Source organism: Oxyura jamaicensis, chromosome 5 (assembly GCF_011077185.1).
Source record: "Oxyura jamaicensis isolate SHBP4307 breed ruddy duck chromosome 5, BPBGC_Ojam_1.0, whole genome shotgun sequence".
NCBI lineage: Eukaryota > Metazoa > Chordata > Aves > Anseriformes > Anatidae > Oxyura > Oxyura jamaicensis.
In genome coordinates, this window is record NC_048897.1 from 28196664 (window position 1) to 28224608 (window position 27945).

A 27945-nucleotide genomic window follows, 5' to 3' on the forward strand; every position below is an offset into this window, starting at 1 on the left:
CAGATGACTGAAGCACAGGATGGCTAGGTCACTCAGCTGGAGCCTTAGAAAGTATGTTGTACTGTTTGTTTTTTTTTGTTTGTTTGGTTTTTTTTTGTTTTTTTTCTGCACAAAAATTATTTACTAGCTGTAAGCTGCTTTGTCAGTTGCTTTTAGGATTCTCTTAAGCATAGAATCTCAGCAGAGTGGAAAGAAAATGCTTTGCAATGTAGCAGCTTTCTCATCCTGTCCCCTTTATGGCACAAGTGTCACTTGCTCTTGAGAGAGATTCAGAAATGAGATAGATTGGTCTTTTGTTTTAAAGCTGGCTGACAGATATCTGTGGTCCTTAATTCACTTAGTGTGCTGTACAAGTTGAAGAAAAGCAGCTTTTGTTTAGGTAATATGTGATAGTTTCAAAAAAAAAAAAAAAAAAGGCATCTATTGCTGTTCAAGGGAAGAAGTGGTCACTTAATGAGTGTCTGAGTTGACTGCTGAACAAATCTTATGCAGTTTAATCAGTCTCTGAGGCCCACTGTAGCTTTCACGCAAAAAAAGCAGTGTTAGAAGAAATACGTTTCCTTACTTGGAGAACTTTTGAATTAGTTTTTCTTCTGTCCAGAAAATCAACAGCCAAACCATCCCAGGTCATTTTCATACTTTAATGAAAACTGAAGTGTAGGTAAAAATGCTGTTTAATCAAAATGTAACTTCTGTAATTAAAAATGTAAACTAGATTGCTTTATGAAACAGTTACCACCAGCTCTACAGCATGTATTTTCTGTCTCTGTCTAACTTACTTGGCTTTCCAAGTGCAAATTCATAACAAAGCAAGCAGCTATGCTTGACGTTAGAAGAAGAGTCAGGGGTGTCTCTTGCAGGGCTAAGTCCTGAAATTCTTACAAGATTTAGAGTTTTAATCACTCAAAGTCCTCTTGATTTCAGCAAGAATTTGAGTGGAGAATAAGGTCCAGAGACCTTGACTCAAGTAGAGTTGTGAATGACTGAATACAACATAACTAAGGAAAACATGAAGGTTTCACTCCTATGCAGCTCCTCAAATTGAGAGCAAACTACTTCCACCAAATGTTTTATAACTAATTGCCTCTGGTTAAGGCCCACAGTATGCTCAGTGCTGTTTAAGAGGCAGTCTTCTAAAGCTTGAGAATTTAACAGGTCATCATAACTTCCTGGCTTCACTACCAGTGTGTCTAGTACTGGTCTCTCAAATTCAGTGTGCTGCTGCTGTGTTGACCATCTCTGCTCCCAAGCTTCATGAGCTGCTTCTCTGCTGATCCTGATTTACACATCCCATCTTATCACGTCTACTGTCTCCAGTTGGTGGAAGGGTCTTGTTTGTCCCTGCCTGGCACTGGTCGCTTAATTGCTGGAGATGAGTACTGGAGAATAAGAATAAGAAGGTTCTCCTTTATTGTTTTCTTTAGGACTGTAGTGTAGAGAGCAGGTAATCCCTGAACACCTCTTTGCTGTCCTTGCCCATGGAGCTGTAAAGTACGGTGAGCAAAATGAGTGATAAACACTCCTGCCCAGCTCCATGGTATCAGATCAGTGCAGCAACCTGTCATAGTATGTGTTGTCATTTGTCACTGGTGAGAGTCACTAGTAAATTACTTCCTTCCACCCTCAGAAGGAAAGAAGGAATGTGAGTCAGAATGGATGGTGTCTGAGGTCCATCGCTTTTGGAGCAGAGTATCTTACGTACCACCTTTTACTTAGTTCTGTGCCTACGCTTCCAATTCAGTTCTAATAATATTAGGAGCTAACATAATGCTGTCTCGCATATTACTCAATGAATTAGTCACTATGAACATTTTCATGTTAAGGATTTCAGAAAAGAAAGCCAGTGACAGTAAAAGGAAACATCAATCATATATTGGTGGTAAATTGCTAGAAATATAGCACCATATGTCTCAGTTGACTTCATAATGTTGCTTCCCTCACAGTCAGGACATAATGGGTTTGGGATTTTTATTCATTTTGTGAATCTAATAATACAATCTACTCTGTGTTTTTTTGTTTGTTTGTTTGTTTGCTTGTGTTTTATTGATTATTTTTTTTTGAGCAGGAAATTCCAATGAACTTTGTTGATCCAAAGGAATATGATATTCCAGGCTTGGTGCGGAAGAATCGCTACAAAACAATTCTCCCAAGTAAGTTTCCTGCTTTTTTAAGTCACTAATGCAGGGTGGTCTATTCCATATGCTGAAGGGCTTTGCACTTTAGTGTGTTTTCCAGGATACATCAAGTGTGCTGTCACTACCCCACAGTGTCCACTGGCTGTATTTATGAAGCAGCGACATAACTTCAAAGCTAAATCAAATTTCAAAAGAGGTACAGAGCATGAACAACCTAAAATTGACAGAAGATCAGTAGCACTTAGGTTTTTAAGTCAATAGAATTACATCATTTGGTTCTGTTTAAAATTTCTACACAGGAATTTTGTGTGTTTATTCAGAAGCTGCTTAGTGGTTTCTTTGATAAACTCCTTTAGAAGGACTGAATTCTATCAATGTTATTTTACCAAGTAATGTATTTCTCAGAATCATACCTTAAATGCAAACTGAGAAAGAGTATTGGAAACTGCTCTGATGGCATTAAGATGTTAGAGAAAATCAGAATCTTCTCTTACATTATTTGTAGCCAAGAACTGGAGTTTTAAGAACCATTTTGGTACAGATTTCTATATGTATAATTTTCTCCAATGTCTCAACTTAAGTTACTTGAAAATGAATACATTCAGATGTGCTTCATTTTTGCTGTGAGCCATTGTTGGAAGATGCAACCACAAACCAGAGTTAGCTATACTTGCAAAGCTTAAATGGTTCAGTGTCAGGTTAGTGAAGATAGCTGAGGACATTTTTGACTTCTCTGAAACTATACCTGTCATTTTAGACAATGAACCTGGGTTGGAAGTGGTTCCAGGCTAGGTTTTTATGCCTTTTTAAACCTAGATTTACAACTCTTTCATCTGCAGCTAATGATTCAATGTGCACAACCCTTCTGATGACTTTGCATTCCACCTTAGACCAGAAGCACAAAAACATTCAGCCAGATGTTTTACAATTTCTGTGCTAATGATTGAGATGAATGATTCAAGTATTAATTTGCTGGTTTTGCTGAAAGTGAAGATTGCAGAAGCTGCTGGTGATTGTAGAAGCCTAAACTGCTGGATTTTAAAGTGACCTATCTATTCCTCATTCCGTATTTAATGTGCATTTTGAGAGCTGGATCCATTATAAAAATCCCATTTTGGATTTCTAGACTCATAGTTGCTGCCATTTTTAACACCATGTTCCTGAGATGTAAATAACTGCCAACATGCTTCCATATACTTCTAAGAACGATCACACTCCAGGTTAATTACTTGCTGCAAACTTTATCTCAGCCTTATGGATATCTGTGTCAGCCATTGCTGTTGCTTTGACCTCTCCTGATAACTAGTTTCTACCCTGCCATCCCTCCAAAGATTAACAAGCTTATTCCAAGCTCATTATGATCTGGATTTTTTTTTTTTTTCTTGAAGGAATTTTAAAACCACAGTCTCTGTGCAACATTATGTTCTTGGCTGTGGCCAGAGGATGGCCTGATGTCTTTGAGGAGAGAAATGGGCTGACTGGGTTCATCTTTGTTCAGCTACCTCTGTTTTGAAGGGTACGGTGCTGACAGTAAAGAGGCTGGCAAGGAGTGCAAAAATTATACTTTTATCTCCCTTATGCTTTAAATCTGAGGATCCCAGTAAAGTATGCACTCACAAAACAGGAGAGGGAATTGTAGGCAAGATAAGGGAGAGACCAATCCTTTTCGGGTTTTGACCATCCACCGACTTCCCAGTTTCTGAGCTGACCAAATTTAGCCTGTGCTGCCTTGTATATCTACTTAGTATTCCTCCAAGCCACAGAAAGCACTACTGGCAGGAACTACTGGACAAGCTGCAGCAGAGCAGGCTCGGGCGACTGACTATCCAAGGAAACAGCAAGTGCTTGATTACCAAACCAGAGTGAAACCCCAAATCCAAAAACCTAAAAATAATTAAAATTCCATCACCAACTGCATCTCCAGAAGCACTCTAGGCAGTTACTGTTAAAAGGTAAAGTCACTTAACATGATGATCAGTTGCTTGCAACCCTCAAGTTAATTGTAGTAAGTGAGGGACATGACAATAGTCTGTTATTCATCTAATTTATATTTCATTTGTAGTAAATTCTTTTTGCAGATACTCACATGTCACTGTTGGTAGTAAAATGGCTTAGAATATGGCTTTCTGATGGCAGAAAGGTCTTTTCGGAAAAATGCCAAGCTAACAAGGTTGATGTGGTTATTTCATAAACATGAAATTACTTATTTGCAATCTTCTATTTGGGAAAAGTCCTGTGGAATTTCCTGGAAAATTATGACTTTTTTCTAGGACATTTGAAGGCACTGTTTGATTATATGGAAAAGGACTATTACTGTTTCTTTCTTTGTTTTTGTTTTATTAATAAATATGGTGTCTTCTTTAGCCTGGCCTATGCACTAGTTTTGTCCTGGAAGAATATTTTTTGTTAAGAGTAGGATTTGATTTAACTTAAATGTTTCTGTCTTGAAAAAATTGAAATTCATGCCACAAACTCTCATGATATTAAAGTGTTATGATTTTTGAAAGGAATGAGTTATTCCTGTTTATACATTTCTAAGAGAGCCAGTTTAACTCAGTTACACTTCCTTGAAACAGTGCAAATTCTTCTTTCAACAATGCATTAAGAAGCTTCTCTCCTATGAAATAAGATTAGAACTGCTCACTAACATACTACTGTAAAAATGTAAATACATTAGCAGAAAAATCATAAGCCAAGTATTATAATTTGGAGTAAAAGAATATTATAACATTTTAATATTTGAGGGCACAGCAGTAACAGTCCACACTGAGAATTAACTCAAGTTCAACTGCAGCTGAATACCAGAAGGAACCTTTGCTTAGAAGTCTGTGGCACTTAACTTACTTGATAGAGTTCTTCAAATCCAATTTGTTTGTCCCTAGAGACTCACTATGAGCTGGCCAACATAGTATTATTGCTGTTCTGAGAAGGGGGAAATGATGTAACCATTACTCAAACTTGAGCAGGCTCCATGGATGACTGCATAAAACCCAGACAAAAGGACCTTAGGCAAGGGGCCTCACTACCCAGTCCAGTAACATTTAAATAAACATCTGGCAACTGATGTCACCTTTTTATGGTGTAGCATTATCTCCTGTCTCATCATCTCCCCAGTACTAGAGAGATGAGTAAAGGAGAGCAGGAAGGAATTGTATTTCAGAGGAACTCACTAGCTTCCATAGTTCTGTTTTTCTAAACACCATCTCCATTAATATTTTTGCTTTGTAGATCACATGATATTGTGACTTCATTATCACATAATAGATTATGTGAATTAGTTCTGTCTGAGGACAGCATTCCATGCTGAGTCTGTTTATAGTACAGTAGAAACAGCTGTGTGTTTGGTCCTTTGTGCTTGATCCAATATCACACTGTGTTTGCATATTTATTATTTTGTTCTGGTTTCTGAACAGTCTCGTTTTTTTTAATGAAGATGTTATCTGTGGTTTGCTTCTAATATTCTCCTGGTGATGCACTGTTAATGTTTGCTGAGGGCCTCTGTCAGAAGAATGTTTCTTGTGAATGATAACTAACTGGAGTACTGGTGATAATGGATGAATATGCGCCTGTGTAAGCTTGCATTAAAACAAGTAGAACAGCTCCCATTGACTTCAGTGGGAGCGAGACTGAGGTTCTCAGGTGGAATCATGTTTTCATTTGTTGTCCTATTAAAACAAGAATAATGATTCATAAATAGTCCTGAAGTACTGAAACCTCTTGTGCAAAAGGACTGTTTAATATCCTTCAATTTCTCCCCAGCCATTACATTTGTTAATAGCACTTCTCGAACTTCAGCTTATTGCAAGACAAAATGGGGGAGAAAATATTCATCTGGCTTGCCTGCACACAAGAAATGTATATTTATGATTTAGGAGAAAAAGTTTTTGCTGCCATTAGAATGATGTCTTACAAGCCAGGATGGATCTGTTCACCCAACAGACTGAGAAATAATTTTCTGGAGCAGAAAAGTTGCTGCTTTTCCAGAGTTGCTCTGGGGCACTGACTCTGCAACAGGAAAATTCAGCAGGCTTCAGAGTGGATAACACTATCAGAGGAAGCTAAATGACCCCAAGTACCTTTCACCTTTTTCTGTATTAACATTTTAACATGGGAGCTTTCCAAGGCCACTGACATCTATTGTGATGGCTGTGAATGCATCTAAATGTCTGACTGTACAAACTGTTGTGTGTCTCTTTCTCTCCTATCAGCAAATGATAAACTATTGCTTATTTCTTTACACATTTCAGATCCTCACAGCAGAGTGTGCCTTACCTCAGCTGATCAGGACGACCCCCTTAGCTCTTACATCAATGCTAACTACATCAGGGTAAGAGCTCAACAGTCCTATATGTTTGCCTAGCCTCTATCGGCTACTGTTAATGTAAACAAATTTGCAACATCCACCGGCTTTTAAAGGCATCGTGGCTGATCTGATTGCTCTTCTCTCCTGCTTATGTTAACTGAGAACTAAATCTCAAAATACAATTGCACTAGTTCAAACCAGAGAAAGCACATTTCTGCACTTCTTGATGCAACTTGTTTGTCAGATGGCTGATCGGGGCACTGGAAAATAAGCCTCAATAAGGTTTGTGACCTAGCTAGAGTCACCTTGAGGCTGTTGGACTCATTGCTGGAGTTATGAGACCATATTGTGCCTTTGTTTCATGTGCATATGTGCAGGAGAGAGGGGAAGAACTGATGCCACGGTGTCTTAATTCCAACCAGCTTTTAAAGACTGAACCTTCAAGGCTGTGGTGGATATCCCTGTTAAAATTGTTCTCTTGTTGTTTTGTTGGCAGGGCTATGGAGGAGAGGAAAAGGTATATATTGCTACTCAGGGACCGATAGTTAATACTGTCAGTGATTTCTGGAGAATGGTGTGGCAGGAGCGTTCTCCCATCATTGTCATGATTACCAATATAGAAGAGATGAATGAGGTAATGGTGTTACATATAGTCTGTATTTTTATCTGTACTCTGGCAGATATTTTCAGCACAGATGCTAAGCCTGCAGAAATAAGTGAACAGAAGTTAGTTCAGTGGCCTAAACAATCAGAGCTAGAATTAAATTCGTCAGAGTTAGAGAAGATGTGAGCTGCTTTTCTTTCAGTTCAATTTACTGAAAGTCTTGTTTTGCGTTCTGACTTAGCTTACTTCTGGTTCTGCTATTTTTTGTCTCCCTGCTGACCTGAAGCCTTTCCAAACTTAGCTCTATTTGCAGACATGCTTTAAAGCTGTCTCTAAATGAATTGGAAAGAATTGTATTCTAGCCCTATTCGTTTTAGTCTTCAACAGCATCAATGTTTTTCAATCTTGCATTTATTATGGTTCGTTGTCTATAGCCACTTCTCTGAGAGGCTGTCCCTGATTTGTGAAAGATAGTTACAATAATCAACAACTAGAGTTGACTTGGATATGGAGGCTCTTTTCCTCAAATATGTCTAGAAAATGCTATTGAAATATTGAAATTAGGAAGCAGAAATTTTCTATTTACAACCTGCTGGAAATGGTACTTCTAGAAAGTAAATTGTCACAATGTCTCTGGTAATCTGCCTAATGTTATTTTTATTTGCAGTAATAAATACTACTGCCCTGCAGCTGTTCATTGCTAATTTACCTACTGCAAAATTTAACCCATAGCAGAGTTGCACGAACTGTGTGCTTGGTCTTCAGTTCACAAGTCAGTAGCTGATCTTCTTCTATCACTTCTATTGGCAGTGTAGAATGTGAGAATATGGTCTGGGAGTGTGTTGAGCTCTGCATCTCCCTTCACCTCTGGCAGCAAGGTGTAGTAGAGAAATACAAATGGTGTTTCTTATCTGCAGCAGCAGTATTTGTCAAAGCTTGTCCCTGAAACTCCGTAGTTCAGTTAAGAGCGTTTCTTTTGGAGAAGCCATTTCAGACACTTAAAAGACTGAGAATATAGTCATAGAGATGGCCTGAAGTGCTAGCTGGAAGCTGAGTGCCCATAATTTTTGCATGTTCACAAACCGTTAGCTTTCCCCAGTTGTGAAGTAAATCATTATAGTCTGAATTTTATTGGAAAAATAGGTGCAGATAAGACAGACACAGAATTACCAAGTTTTGCAATATAAAAAATATGTATATATGGTTATTACAGCTGGCCAATTGGACACATGCTCTCAGGGCACTGCTGATTTAAAAAAAAAAAAAAAAAAAAAAAAAAAAAAAAGATTAGTTGCTAGTCTAAATGTTTTGTTTGTACTAACATTTTAAACTCATGTCCTCACATCCACTTCTATCTGAGGCAGCACTGAAAGAATAACATGCTCATTGATCAGAGTTGGCAAGTTATGGTGAATAAGATGTTGAAGTATTGTGACATAGTGTACCCAAATCATTAAAGGACTTGGAGGTTTGAGAGAGAAAAAGAAGCAGAGGAAACATTGGTCCTGAATGATGTATTTGCTGAGAAGTTCTTCTGCTATAGTTTTCATATAACAGGAATGTAAAATAACCTTTATATCTGAATGTCCTCTTATCCACACTGACAAAATATTTCATCCAGCATCTGTCTTGGGAAGGAGCACAGTGCAGTAGTGTTGCTCTATGAGTGGAGCTAGCTACAGTCTCTATATTGTAACAGAGCTGTTGAGTTTTTTCTGATACCTTTTGTATCAAAAATTAAAAGGTGTCAGGAATCTCAGCCATAAATACAGGGTAAGTCCTTTCACGTGGATGTCTCCTATATTCATTCCCTCTTTTCCATAATACATATTAATATATGAATAACGGGACTCAGAATTACGTAGATTCAAAAGCAAAACCTTTTTTCTGCCATGATGCTAGTAACAGAGGCTTTGTGTTCCTGCTCAATGCAATGACTTGGCTAATGTGCGTATGAAGAGCTCTGTATCTCAGCCCTCTGTCGCATCTAATCTGAACTGACAGACAGCCCACAGAAATGAGTGGGCAATCTTACTCCACTCCTTGAAGCAGAGCAACGTCTGTGCTATTGATAGATGCTAGTGCACTTGACAATTTTTACAATGGATCCTGCAGTTTAAGAAGAGAGGAAGTAAAATTGAGATCTGCGTAAATAATTTTACAGAGACACAGTGGGCCACATTCCCAGTGGGTTATTAACTGATGCACTATACAGATGGAACAGCACTGCTTCTCCCACACACAAATTTTGACTCAGTAACTTGCAAGATACTTTCCTGTTGTTAGTCTTTCTCCTGAAATGGAATTATTCTTGGTGGGGGAGGGCAACACACAACTTTAACTCACTTCCTTCAAGACTGTGCTGCCGTGTAGAAGAGAAAGCATGCAACCATCCCTCTTTAACTGGGTCTGTCCAGCAGCAGGTTCTCATTCTCTTATGATAACAAGAGGTTGTTTCTTGCTTTAACACAGGGGAGTCTTCTTCTAAGAAACTGCCTTGTTCATGTCATTCCTTGTCCATGGACCTGTCCCTACACCGCATTGAAGTGCTTGTCTCTTCTTTTGCATATTGATTAGCTTAAAGAGAGATTGCATACAAAAAAAACACAATTGTTTTCAATCCTTCCAGGACAAGAGTGGTTACAGATCCCCACCTTCTTGTGCAGAGTATCAGTACCATGATGGAGATTTGCAAATGGACTGTGGTTTCAGCTTCTCTGACTGTCAGACAGTTCTTGCTGCATCTCTAGTTGTGTTTTGGCAAAATCAAATATAGCAAGCTGTCTCATAGATCCCATAACTATTGCTTCCTTTGTGTTCCTCATCTTTGATGTAAGATCCTCAACATCCATTTAAAGTGGATTTTGGTAAATAAGTTAATTCCCCAAACATCTCCAGTCATGTTCTTTTGTACAAAAACCTATGCAGGTGATAATCTTATATTCAGGGAACAATGGCCTTTTATCAAAAGTAGAAAAAACGTATTTTGTATTTCCATATCCATTTATACACACAGTGGAATTAGCGGCAACTAGTCTATACTGTGCTAATCGTTATTATCTTAAGAGAAGAGTTAATCTGAAAACACAGGCTATTAATAAACACAAGCACATTTCTGCTGGCCTTTCTAGTGAAACTTCAAAATGTGTATCAATTGCACAAAGTTAAATAAAGATGTGTGTATTTAAAAACAGTGGTTAGTCATTATTTGATTTGTGCATTTTTATCATGCAATCAAGCTGTTATGAATGCAGCAAAAATTGCCAGAAATGTGGTCCCTATATAGAAATTGAAAATGTGTACTTATTATAGAAACAACCATCATTCATATTCATCTGTGCATGCGCTAATCCAATTTCAGAGGAGTAAAAATGAACCTCCCTTGATGGCTGCTTAACTAGATTTATTTTATATTGCACACAGAAATGCACAGAATATTGGCCAGAGGAACAGGTCACCTACGAAGGAATAGAAATCACAGTTAACCAAGTCATACAAGCAGATGATTACCGTTTAAGGCTCATCACCCTAAAGGTAAATCATTCAAATGTACATAAAATAGTTTTGCTACCTAAACCCTTAAACAGGCCTTCATAGAGAGCTGTGTAGAAATATTTGCACAGTAAATTACTGTACAAGTATCAGTTTTAACTACTGCAGTCATTATTGCTCTGTCCAATTCAGCAACATACAAATACCACAATAACGTAAGCAATCCAAGACTTATACCATGTGCATACAATCTGAATACTTCCTGGCTAACTTTAGCAGTACAGGGTTAACTCAGTGGAAGAAATCAGTGACTCATTCTGTGCCTGTGTCTTTTGTGTTGATCGATCTTTTCAGTTACCAGCAATAGGACCCAAGGAAATGGCATGAAGATGCATGTTTTGGATTTTTCTTATTAGGAAAAGGCTCCAAGTACTGAGAGGGTGATCAGGCACTGCAAGAGGCTCCCCAGGGAGTGTTCATGGCACCAAGCCTGATGGAATTCAAGTAGCATTTGGACAATGCTCTCAGACATATGGTTTGATTTTTGGGTGTTCATGTGTAGAACCAGGAGTCAGACTTGATGATCCTTGTTGTGTTGCTTTCAACTCAGGATATTCTATGACTGGTCATTTAGAGTGACATGTTAGTTTGGTGACAGTATCTTACCAGCCTTTGCAAGTCATACTACAGACAGTGCTTGTGGAATAACCCACTAAACGCTATGATGATATTCTGTAGAATTTAAAGGCTTGTGTATTCTTTTGGCAATGGACTTAGTCAAAGCATTACTAATTACTAATAGGAACCTTTTACATGCATGGAGTTTTACATATTCTGTAACAGGAGACCCCTAGAAAACATTTAGGTGGTATTTTTTGACTATGTATGAATATTATTAGAATGTTGTTAGACTGCTAGATATCTCCAGTTGTTTATGCTTAAGATGACTGTTGTGCTACTAGCAAGAAATGGAGGAGTTGAGAACTGACCAAAAGTCTTTTCATGTTGTTTGCCTGCCTTCAGTTTCTTGCAGTGGTTGGACTACTGGTCTGCTTGCCATAATAGTGGTGTGGTAGCACTTCTTGTGTTCACAAGGCTGACTTGATTTTGAAGGTGCTTTAAGGAATCATTTGCTCTAAGACATTAAAACTGCTGATGACCTTTGTCAACACTTTTCACCACAGAATTCTCTCTGCTCATGTTTCTGAACATAGCATCTTTCCAGCTATTTGTGTAATTTTACATACCAGTAACCATTCTATCATCTTGTGGATAGAGAGTTTAAAGGCAGATTTACTTTTTCTTAAGTACCTGGATGCTACTTAGTCTAAAATACCAGTCTTATTTTACAACTGATTTAATTGCTAGGTTCTTGAATCTCAAGCTATATGCTTTAATAAGAACAATCTATTTACATGAACTTAATACATCTTTAATATACCAGATCTACCCTTGACTTCAATATAACAACACAAGTTCTTTCCAAGCTGAAAAAAGCCTTCCTTTTATCCAACCATTTTCAAGTTTCTTCAGCCATATGCTAATAGGCAGAAAGCCAGTATGTGAAATTCCAGGTCTGGACTGAGTGTGGAAAGTCTGTCACTCATGATTTTTGCTAAAGCAGCAAGCAGAAAATTACATTCTCCAATAAGTGGGAAGTAAAGAATATTTACAAGTGTACTGCAGACTTGCACTGACCTTAAATACAACCTATCCCAATCAATACAGTGCAGCAGCAAGAACAATATATAGCTTAATTCTTCTGGAATAATGATATCTCACAGAATTGGTCACACTTAGTTATGGTGACAAAACAATTTCCTCAATAAAAATCCTGCAGTCTCTTCCAGAAGAGTTTCTTCAGAATTACCCAAAGTCTTCTCAGCCTCAAAGAAGCACCAGTGAAGAATATTTTTATTAAAGTCAAATCAGAAGTGTACAAGGTTCTATAAGCAGAATCATAGAACTGGTAACAGCATAGACAAAACTAAAGATATCCAGAGTTCATGCTTAGAACTTCATCTGTTTTCTGTTTCTGTCAAATGAGTAGTTTTATGTAGTGATTCATGTTTTTCTTCAGATGACTTTAATCTTCTGCTTTTCTCTGAGTTTTATTGACAACATTTGAATTGCAATTTTCACGACCCACTTAAGAAGTGTTCATAACTTCTGTGGCTTATACATAGTCACATGTTGAAAGGCAACTGCGCATATCCATGTTTCAGAGCAGTGTTGAAATCTGTTCTGGTTTACTGTTCTGAGCTCAAAGTGCTATTCATGACAGTTAGTTATCCTCTCTTAACCAGAATATCTTCTGACAAGGGTAAATAACCTAGGGCCATGTTCTGTGTTACAGTAGTAAGACTCTTTTTCTCAATTGAGCTAGACATACCCTTAAGGTTCCCATGGCTGTGCACTTCAATGAGCACTTCAAACCAAGCATAAGCTGGAGCAACAACTAAATGAAGCCCAGCCTCCTTTTGTCCATCTCTCGTTTCCTAACCTTGTTCCATCTCCCATGTCCAACACAAGCATTTGTGAGAATGTGGAGTAACCCAAAGAGGGGAAGCTGATCCATGTAAAAATTAATCCTACGAGAGAAAAAGAAAAGATTTAACTAGATGACTTCCATGGACTAGTTTACAAGTGAAGCTATGCAAAACTTTGCCAGCTCAGGAGAAGGGTGGAAGGTGGAAATCATGGAGCACTTCTAACATCCATCAACTGATAGTCATAGGGACTTACCAGCCTCAGTGACAGAAACTATTTCTAGATTTTTGCATTTCTTTCTTTAGAAAGAATCAATTTTGTTCTTTTTTTCCCCCCTCATCTCTTGAACTCGGCCAGATGTATTTAAGGAAAGGTTGTGGAAACTAACACCTCAGTTCCTGGACTTTGTGAAGCCATTTGCTTAGCCCTCTGCCAGCTGGCTTATGTAATGGCTGAAAGGGTAAGGCCAATTCCCTGAGCTCTGTGTTATTGTTTGGCACCTTCAGGAATCAGGCAGAAGGATGTCACTTTGAACACAAAATCAGAGGCACGGAATGCTGCTTGGCACTCAGAAAAGGTAAAGGCACATTTGCTATATTCATAGCCATGCTGAGAGATAGAAGCAATCAGAATTTGTCTCATGAAAAGCCCTGGACTGCAGCTAGATGCAATTCCCATCTTCCAGTGTCTCTGAATCTGTCACCATGTCTAAGAGAAGAGAAGTGACAGGAAACTGATAAGAGTCTGTCTGTCAGAAAAGAGAAAAATAAGCTCCCATCTCTATCCCTCATCTAGCTAGCTAGCTATCAAAGACAGAGATATGGCTCCTGGCTCTCTGTCTGTCAAATATATTATGAAAGCAATTATGTCACAAGTACAGCTCTGGCTTTGCTGAATGAATCTGTCAAGAGGGAGCAGACTGTTTTGCACACAGCTCTTGGCACTAAAAGAGCAGAGTACTTCTGGTGGGGGGGGGGGGGGGAGGGAGGGGGTTGTAGGTTTTTCTTTCTTTTTTGAGGCAATTTGCTGAAGTGCAGACTTGATCTTTGGAGTCCAGATTTCTGTGTTGCATGGCTCACCATTTGGTCCTCTTGTTCCTTTTAACACTGATTTGCTCACCACATTCTTAAAGGAAGACCAGGTTTCAACATGATTTTACAATTAGATTTAAAAAAAAAAAATCCTTTGTGTTGTTTATCTTAACTGGGTTGCAGAAAGGAGAAGAAGTCAGAAACCTGAAACATTACTGGTACACATCTTGGCCAGACCAGAAGACACCAGATCAAGCTCCCCCTCTGTTACAGCTAGTGCTGGAAGTGGATGAGGTAATGCAGAGTGCAGAAGAGAAGAATGCCCCAGTGATTGTTCACTGCAGGTAAATAAATGACGTATGCAACTTCAAAGGGCTCCTTTGCATACAGTGACATACTGACATATTGGCCATCAGTCAGACATGTAAGAGATCTGGTCCAACTGCTTTAAATACTCTTGGAGCTTCTAAATTCAAGTTTTCTCTTTCCACCTTTTGCACGCATATGAGCTGAACACAGAAGCTGTTGGTGGCTCAGTTACAAGTAATAAGCCTCATATCATTTGTCTCACCAGAAAAATATGTCTTCAGGAACCTTAAAAGGGCTGTTTTACCAAAATGAACACACTGAATGAAACTGAGTAGGAAGATGCATGCAATCAGAAAAATAAGAACCCTTAACTTCAATAATAATAACAGTATATTTTTTACCAATAAAAAAATAGAAGTTCTTGAACAAAAACAAGTCTTGTTCTGCTAGCGTTTAGAAAGGTTAAATGTGATTACCTGAAAACAACAAGTCAGTTCTTAAAACAATTATTCCAGGTAAATTGCAAAAAATGTGGTAAGTGATGCAGTAGTACTGCCAGGATAATTTTCCATTATTTCAATAAAAGTACATTTTGATAAATGTACTTTTGGGATTTCTGTAAGAAATTTCACCTAGTTTTGCATAACATTTTATAGGAAATGACAGGTGGTCGTTAATCAAAAGCCATAGTAAATGAGATATCATATAACAGGAGTGGTTTTTTTAAATAGACTCTGGCATGAATGGCTTATATTCTAGTATTGCCAAAGATCCACTTATAAGCAAATAGAGAATAATCATTAATAGAATAGTCATATAATGCCACAGTAAATAGTGTTAGAATCAGATCTCTTCAAGTTTATCTTGACTGTTTGATTTATTTACTTAGAACATGAATTTTAATGTAGCTACAGACAAGATCTTATGTCCACAAAAAAAAAATAGATATCATGCTTAGGGCTATGATCTCCTGGAAAGCAGGTGTCTCAAAAAGTAACATGGAGGTTGTATTAGATGTATATGAGCTCCCTGTATAATGCTGAAGCTGAGAGGTCAAATGCAGTTCTGAATCCAGAAAACGAACTTCAGTAAGAAATGCAGAATTGTCATTCCTTCTATGCAGAATGGGTAAATAATTAAAGTGCGATGTCCACTTTTTCTGCCTCTGTTTTGGAATGAATTTTGACAAATCGGGGAGAGTTCAGAGAAAAATAATGAACGGTTTTTAAAAAGATCCCCTTTACCCTTGGAAATCTATATTTCTCAAAAATCTCATTGAAGAAGCATGGTGTTTGCTGCAGGTGAAGATTCTGACCACTGTGTCACTTGTGTTTTGCATATTTGCCTTGTCTTCTTGTATGGTGTCACGTCCATGATCTGGATATAATTTGGAGGCAATTAGGGCATTTTTATTTAAAAAAAAAAAAAAAAAAAAAAAAAAAAGACATGGCAATAGGGTTATGAAGTATTTTATGTGATAGGTGGGGACCAGAGCCCTTTCAGATTATTCTTAGTTGCAGTCATTTTATCCAAAGAAGGAATTTAAACTGCTGCCTCTAATTGAGAGTGGTGTCAAGGCCTGAGTTATGCAGGGTACTTGCATCTCCTTTGGCCTCTGTGGGAGGTCCTCTGTAGAACATAACCTGGTGGGTTTGGCCTTCAGTGATGTAAAGTAACCCACCTTGAAGAAAAAAATAAGTACAAGCCTAATCATGAAGCTATTATTAAAAACAATGTAAAGTTAAAGGAGGCTAGCAGTCTTGGTAAGGTCCTGTGGACAGTGTGGCAGTCTTAAAAGGATTATGACTTTTTTTCAGCCATTGAGGGACTTGCAGCTTGGCCTGGGATAAGTATTCTCTTGGTGCTGTTTGTCTTTGAAAATGTCGTACCCTCCCTTTGCACAATAATGAGATCTATGGATGGGAAGCAGCATACAAGAAATGTGTACAGTAGCCTATTTGAGTATGGTATCGAATGTAAGGTGAGGGGCTTTTTTTTTTATCTCTTGATATGCATCCATGTGCATCAAAGAGTACTTTGAGACTCTAAAATATATGAGGTCTTGATAAACAAACTAGAAGATAAATTGAGACATGAGGCACAGAGTTTTATGGACAAGGGAAAAGAAGTCAGGTAGGTACCTTCATCACAGTTATTTGACTATAAGACTGGGATTAGCTCTTAGAGAGTAAGATGGCCCACCAAACTTCCATTGAATTGCCTCAATCGTTCTGTAATACAAGTTAAAACAATTACAATGTAGCTGTTGCTAATGCAGTTTCCATAACAAGCATAAATACTGATTTATTTATTTTAAAAAAAAAGAAATCTATACAATCAAAGAAAAACGGTATTAGGAGTCAATCAGCAGCAGCTATCTGCAGACTCCATTATTGCTGGTACATTTGTTGCCAGTGTTTTTTTGTTATGACTTTAGCACAATTTAAATGGAAGCAGGATTCTTACAGTTGTCAGGTAATTATTCCTGAGGATGCTCACTTAATTATTTAACGTATAAGAAGGGCTGTCAGCTTTTGCTGTATAGTTTTTTATGAGGTGATAAGAATTCAAAGCTTCAGTAGCACTGTGCCTTTGAGAATAAAATCAATTCTGGTCGTTAAGCAAGCACTGAATCAGATACGGAGATGTTCAGGAAAGGTGAAGCTTCTTTAATAGTGTATTTGTTGTATCCTACTCTAATTCAGAGAATTAATAGATTGCCGAACTGATAGCAAATGGCACCATACTTATCATATTGCTGTTAGCTAAATTGAATTACTAAAGCAAGGGGGCTTTGTTACGGTACATATGAATCAAAAATAGCTTTCAAAGAAGCTGTAAGGATTAATAATCGCAAAGCAAGGGTTGATCTCAAAGCAAGTCTAACCAAGAAATACTATTTAACTTCTTAGTTTGACAAATTCAATGGCATGTTAGGTAAGACAGTACCTGGTAGTCTATTTTTTGACACTGTATGTGAAATAATCATGCTTTTGATGTGAGCGGCTCACACTGAATCATGTTGTCGCATTGAAGCCATTCATATTCACAAGCACCCACCCTGCAGAGATTGGAGGGAGGACAGGAATAATGGGGTTTGACTGCTGGTTTTCCTGTTAAATGAGTGCCATTAATTTCCAAAGCCCTTCTAACTTGTTCACTGCTTCTCTCTCCTTTTCCCTCCCTTAGTGCAGGCATCGGGAGGACAGGCTGCTTTATTGCAACTAGTGTCTGTTGTAAACAGCTGAAGAGTGAGGGCATAGTTGACATATTGCGAACAGCCTGCCAGTTACGGTTAGACAGGTAAGAAAACCTGTTTCTTTTCCAGAAAAAAATAATAATAAAAAGAAAATTGGTAACCTTTCCCTTTACTTAAGGAGGAGAAAACAGGAAGAGGGAGAACATTTCTGGAACGAAGTTTTCCTGTTCTAAGCAGTTCTGTCTTGCCTTTTTTATAAGAGCAGTAAATTTTAACAAACATCCCTAGCTAGGTTCATAGCTGGCATCCAAATCTGTGCAGCTGTGCAGGCTTGGAATGACCTTTCACCAGCAGAGGAGTTGGCCCCATGTTCATACAGAAGCAAAGGCTCAAAGTTGCACTTGTTTCAGAACTGTAGATCAGCACTTTGTTCCCAGGAGGAGTAAAGAAAATTGGCTTCATGTACCTGGAGCTGTGAGCGCTGCTGGGAGGGCACTGCTGCTTGGGACTTTGTGGGGAGGGGGATAGCATGCACAGGCTGAAGTGTTTGCAGACATATGAAAGGAGCTGTGAAAATCTCCAGAAATTCAATGGTTTCCAGTTAAGCATTTCTTAACACACCACCTTGAGTTTGATTATGAAGTAAACAGACTTGAATTTTGCACCAGAGATGTTATTTTTCCTCTCCCACTGGTTTCAAGTGCTATCAAAACATGTCTCAGTGCTCTCTCTAATGATAATGATAAATGTAGTCGGGGGAAGAGATGTCACGAAAAACATACCAAAGATTTTTCTGAGGAAAAAAAGAACCTCAACCCCACGCTGAACTTTATTTCAGAGGAGAAATTATGCTCAGTGGGAGGCAGAAAATGAAATGCTTGCTGCCCTGCTGAGGCTCTGATAGACAGGGACCTGCAGGGGCTTGGAGATTTGGCTATTTCAATGGATTTCAGGCCAAACAAGGAAAGGCTTCTTGAGGAAAAAGAAAACCAAAATATGAGTAGTGAGTGAGTGCTGGTTATCCATGGCCCAGTGAAGTATCTGGCTGGATCTGATATATCTTGTGTCATGACTAGTATTACATGGGAAAATAGCCACACAAATAATGATCAAAGACACCTGTTTACAAACATATTTGGCACAGAAAACAGATTTAAAATACTTGTTTTACTTGTAGACGGCAACTGACAGTCATTTGTAGAGGCAGAAGAACGGAGGTTGTGTTTAATGATACCACAGAGCAAAAGCAAGCCTGCAGGGGCCGCTGTTGCTGACGTGTACCTCTTGTTAGTCGGTGGGATATGAAAAAGCCATTTAATCTCATGGGAGGAAATACTCAAGATGGAAAGCAGTCAAATCACCACCTTGCTATAGGAAAGCATGGTTTCTTCAAGGAGTGAAAAATCCCTTCATTCCTTCACTGATTCCCTTTGCAAAAAAACTGTGTATTGGGCTTTGCACTGCTGGCCAACAGTTGGTGCTAACATAACATGGTATGACTAAGTAGAGGAAGTGGTAATTCCTGCATCCTTACTGCAGCACTGAGACACATTTGCTGTTCTTCCCCAGAATGCAACTCAAATTTGAAAGGTTCTTGTGGCAAGCAGGGGTGAAAGAGTGATATCTCTGTTCTGTGCCAAAGCCTGGACTGCAAGCACAAGCTGTGGTATGCATGCATGGGAAGGGGAGGAAGCTACTGCAAAACAGGGAATGAGATAAAATGGAAAATCACTTCCTGCGGTCTGAAACTTGATGGCCACCCTAGCGCTTCTGTTGCTACAACTTCAGGGTCCAACCTTGCTGTTAATGGGATTGCATCGGGAGTAGTTGCCAGATATGACTAAAATTCCTTGTGTGTCATGGACTGACATAAATATATTTCAGTGCTGTGCATGGCACAGAAGGACTCAAATTAACCATGAGCCTGTGTTAAATAGAGCAGATGGAGAATAGATGCTCAGCTGGGAAATAGTTTCTTTAAAAACACTCTGTGTGTTTCCCACCCTTTGCTCATTGATGAGAGGTTGAAGCATGGCTCCTGCTCATTGTTAAGAGTGTGTTTCAAGCATTCTGTTAGCAAAGTAACTGCAAGAGGCTGAAGAATGAGGTTGTCCTGAACCTTCATCTACTTTCTGGTAGCATTACTGTGTGATCCACAATTTTTAAGCCAGGCACAAGACAAGAGGGCAGTCCCTAAGGGTGGTGCTACCTGTCTGCTGCCCGTTTGGCTCAGAGGCAGCAACTTTGCATTAATTTCCTCTGATTTCTGAGGGAAGGCATCACATGTTCTCTTTCTCAAGCTGACACAGTCTGGTTGGCACTGGCCACCCCCAGGCTCCCATGTTCCTCAAAGCCAGTTGTTGTTTCAGACTCCTTTTGGCACTGCATTCCTTGGATCCATGCACCAGCACTAGTGCTGGCACAATTTTGCGTAAACCTGTGATTTGAGCTACAGGACTTAATTATTTTCATATGAATGAATTATGAAGAGATCGTATCACTGTTATGAGGTACTCTTAGTAAAATTTAAGGTGGTTTTTTTTTTCGTTCATTTTTGTCTCCCACTGTAGTATTTGTATTCATTAATATGGTACTTGCAGAAATACACAGGTTAATGATGCACAGAGAAGCAAATTGTGTTTCTGCTCCTGCTTGCATTTCCTTTCAGATTTGCAGGTTTGAAGAGAACAGTAAAAGCTGAACCAAAACACATTTCTGCTCTTGGAGTCTTTTACTAGTCAAGGTGGGCATGGCAGTCAATTCAGTTACTAGTTAGTGTTGTCCTTTGTAAAAATTAGTGTCTATTCCAAAATCCTGCTCTCAATCTGAGCAGTTTTGCTGGTGATCTTACCCCCCAAAAAAACAGTCTGGGACAGCACAAAGACATTGCAGACTGGGAAAGTAGGGTGCTGCATCAATTCTCTGTGCTAGCCTGGCTCTCTGTAGTCCTGAATTTGTTCCTGAATTCAGTCCCTAGTGCAATTGTGAAGTCTTACAGGAGCTACTTCACCTCTTTATATTGCCCCAGCTCATATCTGTCGGTGTAGAGCTTTGAGGTACGGGTTGCTTTTTGCCACGTTTAAAATGGTGCTTAGAATACAGGTGCTACAGCCATATATATGCAAATGATGATGACATTGTCTTATTGGATTCAGGCCTCTGCTGTTCCTGTTCTGACTTGTTTCTGTTCCTTGTTAGCAGAGACTTTCAGAACAGAGCTCAAGGTTGGACTGCAAGCTGGTTACAATCAATGGGTGCTTTCTCACTCCTTTCAGGAAATTTTGGAATAGATCTTTTGTGTGTAACACCAGCTTCATGCTAGCTGTGCCATTTCCTAGTATGTTATTTGCATGTAATAAGGCTACTGTTTCCCTCCCCTTTTTTTCTTTCCTTTTCAGGGGAGGAATGATCCAGACTTGTGAACAGTATCAATTTGTCCATCATGTCATGAGCTTGTACGGAAAACAGCTTTCTAGAGCAGCAGAAGAATAAGTGTTCATGATATTCCTAAAGGCTAAAACCAAGAGAACTTTTGACTGCATTCAGATATATTTCAGATCTGATAAGAGATGCATGGTAACCTGGCTGTCTTAGCTGGAGAGAAAGATATATTATTTTACTTTGATATTGCTTTTATGCTCTTGTTTGCATTGACATTTAAGAGCTGAGGTACGCCTTGTCTTAAACATATGTGACAGGACATAATCTTCACCAAAAAAGGCTTATTTATACTGTAAATAAGGATAGTAGCTTCGTTTGTTACAAAATCAAAAAAAAAAAAAAAAAGTCTTCAGTTTGCTATTTTTAAAAGATAATTGCTATTATATCCAAATACAGTGTGAAACTTTTTGAATTGTCATGCTGAAATGTGCCGTTTGTTGACTAAGCTTGAAAGTAACTTTTTGCCTCTTTCTGATTGTTTTTACATATAAAATTACCGAATACTGTGTATATCGTAAACCTTCTGAGCCTCTGCATTGAAAGATTCAAGTAGATTCATGTTGAAATGTTTCACACGTCATGTCATCATGCTTGCTTGTTTTTTTTGTTTTGTTTTGTTTTTTTTAAAGCAGTCCCCCACCAGTGTTATCTGAACTAAAGGGAAAAAAATTATTTCATTGATGTAAGTGAAATTCTTGCCTCCAGTTCCTACCAGCAACACACCTTGGTATCCTTACAGCTGGGTGAATCTGAGGTTGATAGGGGAGAAGTTAATCTGAATTCTTCATATTTTACCTTTCCTTTGTCAATATTTTGGCATCTCACCATGTAGCCAGATTTGACTCTTGCAAGTATTTTCTCTTTTTGCATAGTGAAATCATAATCCCAATACAACTTCCCCAGAAATTTGAGGAATTTGAGGTGAGGAATTATTATTCTTTTAATTCAGTTCATCTTTATTGAAAAATGAATAACAGGAACACTTGTGTTGTGAATTTAAACCTGTTTCAATGTTTTAAGAGTAACTGGGTGGTCAGTGCTCATTAAAACTAGTATGACAAGAAATGAAAATCTTATAGGCAGCTTTAAAAAAAAAAACAAAAAAAAAAAAAACTAAATCTGTCGGCTGCTCTTTGATATGTTTCCCCTCAAACGCAATTGAGGCAATTGTTAGCCCATTATAATCACTAGTCCAGGCAGCAGCATTTCCTTTAAAATAATAGACTACTGATAGACTATTATTGCCCATGCTTTTGTTTTTAGCTGTCAGTCTGGCTATGCAGGCTTAAGTTTGTGTTTAATGCTTAGAGGTAAGCACGTGTTTCAGTGTTCTGATGAGCAGAGGAAAAAAAGGAGGTACGTAGGACCCTTTATATGAAAGATGAGTGTTTTGTGAATAGAAGCTGTAATCATCTACTACAAATAACTTGCTTCTCTATTTGTGACAATAACCAAAACCCACTGCTTTTGTTAGTGCAGGAGGTTCTCTGAACTTACTGCACTTCTTTATCAGGAGAAGGGAAAGCAGCTCTCACAACAGTAAGGGCTGATCCTGCTCTCACTGAGGTTTTGCCATTGACATCAGTAGGTGCAGGGTATGGCCGGAAATGTTATGCCTACAACTTCATCACTGTGCAGAAAGCTTCCCAGTATTTCAGTACACATATTTTATGTTTATTCTGTATCCATGAACCTGTAAAAATCCTGTCAGCAGGGTTTGCATGAATGTGTGGCAAAATGTGTTATCTTTAAACCACTTGATTTTATTGCTGTATTTAAAATATTTCCTTCAGTGAGAAGCTAGCAGGAAGAACTGGCATTCTTTTTAAAAATACTGGCGGTAGTCATTAAATAGAGCAATAAACTTAAGCTTTTGAGCATAACATGACTGTTAGTTTTATGTAAACCTTGCTAGCTATGTTCTTCCCATTGCAACTGATTCTTTCGAAAGGGTAACACTATTTTGTCTGAGCTCTCCTTAGAAATAACAAAAGTACCACTGATGTTCTGAATAGCATTGTAAGTGAAATTCCCTATAAATAATGTTTTCAGCTGTTCAGTGCCCTTCAGTGTCAAAATTGACTCAGTGAATAAAATGACTTGTTCTGTCATCAGCTTGCTGTGTATCTAATAAAGAATATTTGTTGATGATGGGTAGGATTGTGCATGTAGGAGAGAAGTTGACTGTGTAAGCTGCCTTCTGTACAAGGAAACTTTCTAGAGGATAATTGCTTTATGGCAAACAAGGTATGAAGGGCTCTAACTTACTGACGAGGTCCGTACACAGATCTTCAGCAGGCATTAGTTAGCAGTGTGGTTTGTTGACTTGAACAGAAACAAACAATTTTTACTGGTGAATGAAATCTAACCTGCTGTCCACTCCTGTTCTGCATATGTGGAGTGTCCTGAGAGTGTGGTCATGGGTGAAGTCTGTCTGTTTTGCATGAATTCACTAGTACAAAGCAAATGTCAGCCTACTTCCTCTCTGGTTATGAGGACTGCCCTCCTGCCACCTCACACCAGGCAAGAGCATGCTGCTTAGTCAAGATCAAAATATTCAAATGCCTCTTGAAGTGTTATTTTGTCTAACAGTCAGAGCTAATCCTCCTATTTATAATTCAGCCTTACCATAATTAACATTTCTCTTTTTAAAAAAAAAAAAAAAAAAAAAAAAAGAGGGGTGTCTGTAGGACCTTGTATCAGCTGCTCTGGTCTCTTCTGATGGCATAGGTAGTCTTAAGTGTTTAGGATTAGCAGAAAGGGTCTCTGACCATGCAGAAGCACTTGAGGTGAGTGGAGCTGCTACTTCTGCTACTCAGAAGGTTTGAAACTGAGCTGACAATAGGGACTAAGCCAAACTGTGCATCTCACTAGGCTTCTCTTTTTACTAGGCACTCTAAGATAAAAAAATCTAGCACACTTTATCCTCCCTCTCCAGCTCACTACCCAAGTCTATTTGTACCTGAAACTGCAGTATTAACACCTATAAACAACACAGTTGTTCTTCAGAGGGCTGAATTCCTCTCCTTGGGTATGTTAGCATGTAATAACCTGAGATAATATTTAGAACCAGCTGCAATGTCTTCCCTGTCAGTTTCATAAACTTTTTCACACTTAGTGTGAAAAGGCTAAGGCACAGCCTAGATCAATTCCTTGTTCATCGGTCATTGGACATCATGTTTATGCAGTTATTGTTTGTTTCTCTTGTGGTAACAGAGTAATGACACTTTCTGTCCTTTTGTAGGTCTTCTGAGATGTGCAGACACACAGGATTACGTAAAAACAAAGACTAACATAGCATGAGAGAGCATGAGCTGTCCCCAGGTAAAGCATGACTGACTCTCTCAAGGATAATGATAAAAGTTAGTTTGGTCAAATTACTCTGAAACATCAGCTATTTACTATGTACAATAGTGTCACACTTACTTGCACAACTTTCAAAAGCTGCTAACAATTTTGGATGCTCAGTAATTACACTACTTAGGAAAATCTTATTCTTAATCTGTGAGTTTGCAGTAACAAAAGAACTCAAGACTAAAAAGATCATGAAACAGAATCTTGGTTCCCCTCATTTCCCTGCTGTCTCTGCAGTGGAGGAACTGGGCAGATTGCACACTAAGGTGGTCTTAAAGTGTTTGTCAATCACTTGCTGAGTTGGTAAGTTTTAGAAGTGGGTCTGAAGTATGACTTCAATTTGTTCTTTCCCTGGAAACCATTTTAAAGGGAAAAAGTAATTTTACAAATTGTTAATCGTAAATATCTTTCTAATTTTGACATAAAACATGCTTTTTGCATCTGCTAAGGAGGGAAAAAATGTTTTCTGAGATACATTGGGGATAACCTTATTTCTTATGCTGAGGCAGTAGACTTGTATTGGCTGATGTCTGTGAGAGTGATAATTAACATAAGATAACATAGGGCAGCTTGGGACTCCTGCAGGAAAAGATGACTCCATTCAAAAGCACAAAAGGAATATATGAATGAAAGCAGCATTTGCAGCTCTGTTCATAAGGACCAAACATTCAAAGAACTGCATGCTCTAGAAAGCTGATATCTAAAAGTAAATTTCACATATTCACAAAGAGGTGAATTCCTTCTATTGCAGGCAAGAAAAGAGTCCGCTCTCCTCTGAGTACAGATCAGGCTCCAGCACCTGAATACAGCAGAAGCCACATGCTCATGGCATAGCATGAACCTTCACAGAGGGGAGTACAATTAACTTCGATACAGAAGATCTTCCCAGGCTTTGTGCTCCACTTATTTCCAAGTAGGGCAGCAGGCAAGATTTATTCAGTTGATAGCAAAGCTGAACACAGAGGTTAAACAATTTACTCAGAATTAAAAGCCTTATTGGCACAGCAGCTGCCTTCAGAGCATCTAAGAGGATAAAGTTGGCAAAGGACTCAGGTATTGTAATTCCTGGCCCTCATTTCTCTTTCTTCACTGGACCATGCTCCTCAAATTCCGTGTTTCATATTTCTTGTTTGTCTCTTATCTGCTTGTTGCTCCTTAGGCTTAAAATACAGTAAAAATAATAATAAAAATACTAATTATTTTTATTAGTAAAAATAAATAACTCACTGTGTTGCACTAGTTTAAATCCAAAATGCTGATAGCTAGTGTCTTCCAGGGACCATCTCTTCCCTTGGAGAGAGCCTGTGTTGCCGGACACCCTTCAGAGGGCCTCAGAGGACCTCTTCTGCCTACCTTTAATCTCAACACATCTCAGAATTTTGGGGACAAAAATACCTGCAGTACCATGCATCTTTAGACTAAAGACATTTCTCCTTTGGGAAATGGTAATGTTTCCTGAATCAAATTTTTGTGATGTATGACTTTAACTCCTCTGGTCCTGTAAGCAGCTACAACGTGCCTGCTTTTCTTTGCAAAGGCAATGCTTCTTTCCAGGGATCAGAGGGAAAAAAAACTCTGCATAGATCCTTCTGGTCCAATCTTTCTCCTTTGCATGCTTATTTAACTTGTTTGCCTCTGAGGTGGACATAAGGAAAATTGTCAGGATTTAAGTCAAAACTAATAAGGCACCACATAACAACAGAAACCTTCTCTCTTAACAGATAGCTTTGTCTCCTTTTGTCTCAGAAGAAGGAAAAATGGGTGTGATTGGTTTTTAGTACATCCACTGTCATCATCTTAGTCCTTAGGCTGGTGTGAGGAATAATGCAGAGCAGACACCTAGCCATCACAAAGGTCAGGGTAATAACTCTTCATTAGAGAATCCTTCACTCCCTTCTTCAGGCCTATGCCTGACAGTGTGGCCAGACTTAAAGATCCAAAGTGAAAGATCTTCTCATTCATATACATTAGCTTTCTCCTACAGCGCTATGCATGCATGTGTTTGCATACGCACATGCCCACTCAGTGTGCTGCAGTAGCTGGCGTAAGAACAGAAGGATGAGGGAGGATTCATGAGCACTGCGAAATGAGCATGGAAACGGACTGACTGGTTTTTTGAGTCTGTTTGGAATAGTGGGTGGAATTGGATTGGGTTGGCAGTGTTTTGTTTTTGTTGGAGAAAATGTGACTGTCAGCCCAGATACCAGGTTTCTCTGTATCTAATTTGGGCCCTTGTTTCTCAATTAGAATATTGAAGGGGTAAATGCAAGTCAGTTCCTTGACAGATTCATTAGACAAGCAGTAAATAATACCTGATCCACTTTACAGCATGACCAATCCTATTTCCATGCTCTTCTGATTTGATGAATGTATCTGTGTTAATAACACTAACTTCTAGAGAAGGAAGCACAGAGCCTCTGTCGTGCTGGAATCCCTCTTTAGCCTATGAACTACAGCATGCAGTTATTTTTGGTGTCTATATACAATATTTTAGCTCACTGAAAAAGCTGACAATGTTTTAGCCTCTGCGCTATATTTTTATTGATTTCTGTTAATTTTCTTTTTGCCTTCCCCTTTCTTTCCTAGACAGGTAGAAATCATCTGAAATCATCAGTAAAAGTGTTATATTTCCTGGAGAATTGCCATTGCTTTGTGTGGTGTTTACCCTTAGAATTACTTCTGTCAGCCTCTGGAAGTTGGCTAGCAAACATTCTTTGGTGTTTCACATTCCTGTGTGTTGCAAAATGTAAGTGGAAGGTGCCTCCTGCACTAGACTCCCTTCTTATTTGAATTTAGCATAAATACAGTTAACAGTAGTCTGTTCTAAGCAGAAATCAAATGCAGCCACTGAAGAGAAGCAGTTTATTGCCACTAGTTCACCCTCGTTTACAAACAAGATATGTAGTTTGTGTCTTTCAGAATGGATAGACCTGTATCCATGTAAAGAGGCCTCTTGTACTTGCAGTATTTCAGCACTGCTGCTGTTAACACTAGTAATATAACAGAAAAATTAATACACAGGCTGTGAACTGTAATTCATTCTCTTGAGAGCTACCCAAGTGTTTGGGAATGAAGTCCTTCTCCGTACAAAGGGTGACAATTTCAGACTTATTACATGGTGAACAAGAACTGTTCAAAGAGTATCTTCTGTAATGTAAAGTTATGAACTGGTTTTCCAAAGAGCCCGGTCCCTGTCTGATTATCTGAACAAACTGGTTGGACCCAGAAGTGGTGGATACTGCTGCCTGTAGAACTTAAATGGGCAGCCTTTAGCTTTATTTTTCACTAGGTTGTGAAACAAGCACTGGGGACTGACTTAACTGCCAAAGCAGAATTTGTTGAATGCTGTAATGTTTGAAACCTGACCCTACATGTTTTCTTTTTAACATGAAAAACAAGGGTAGTAAATTGTTTAATAGTCTGCCTTTGATCAAAGTTCTAAAATGGTGTTATAAATGATTATAAGAAAATGTGGGTCTGGGGAGGTAATGTTTATTTTTAAATAAAGAAGGCATACCTTTAAATTACTGAAGATATGCTCCTTTTAGTCTCATACTTGAAGTTTCATTGTCCTGTTATTCTGAGAA

At 38.6% G+C, this 27945-nt stretch overlaps 1 protein-coding gene across 10 annotated transcripts in view; it reads left to right on the top strand.

Moving 5' to 3' along the window:
• The window catches only part of PTPN5 (protein tyrosine phosphatase non-receptor type 5), an 83607-nt gene extending 59320 nt beyond the window's left edge, over positions 1-24287 (top strand). For 7 of the 10 annotated variants that reach the window (XM_035328884.1, XM_035328885.1, XM_035328875.1 and 4 more), the window contains 7 exons: positions 2066-2150; positions 6383-6462; positions 6935-7072; positions 10466-10576; positions 14239-14399; positions 17554-17667; positions 20962-23654. In XM_035328884.1, the coding sequence (XP_035184775.1) occupies positions 2066-2150; positions 6383-6462; positions 6935-7072; positions 10466-10576; positions 14239-14399; positions 17554-17667; positions 20962-21055 (783 nt within the window). In that variant the 3' untranslated portion in view covers positions 21056-23654. Of the gene's footprint in view, positions 1-2065; positions 2151-6382; positions 6463-6934; positions 7073-10465; positions 10577-14238; positions 14400-17553; positions 17668-20961 lie in introns of all 10 variants that reach the window. The other 3 variants (XM_035328881.1, XM_035328880.1, XM_035328877.1) reach the window with 2 other exon arrangements.
• Positions 24288-27945: the final 3658 nt, after the last annotated feature.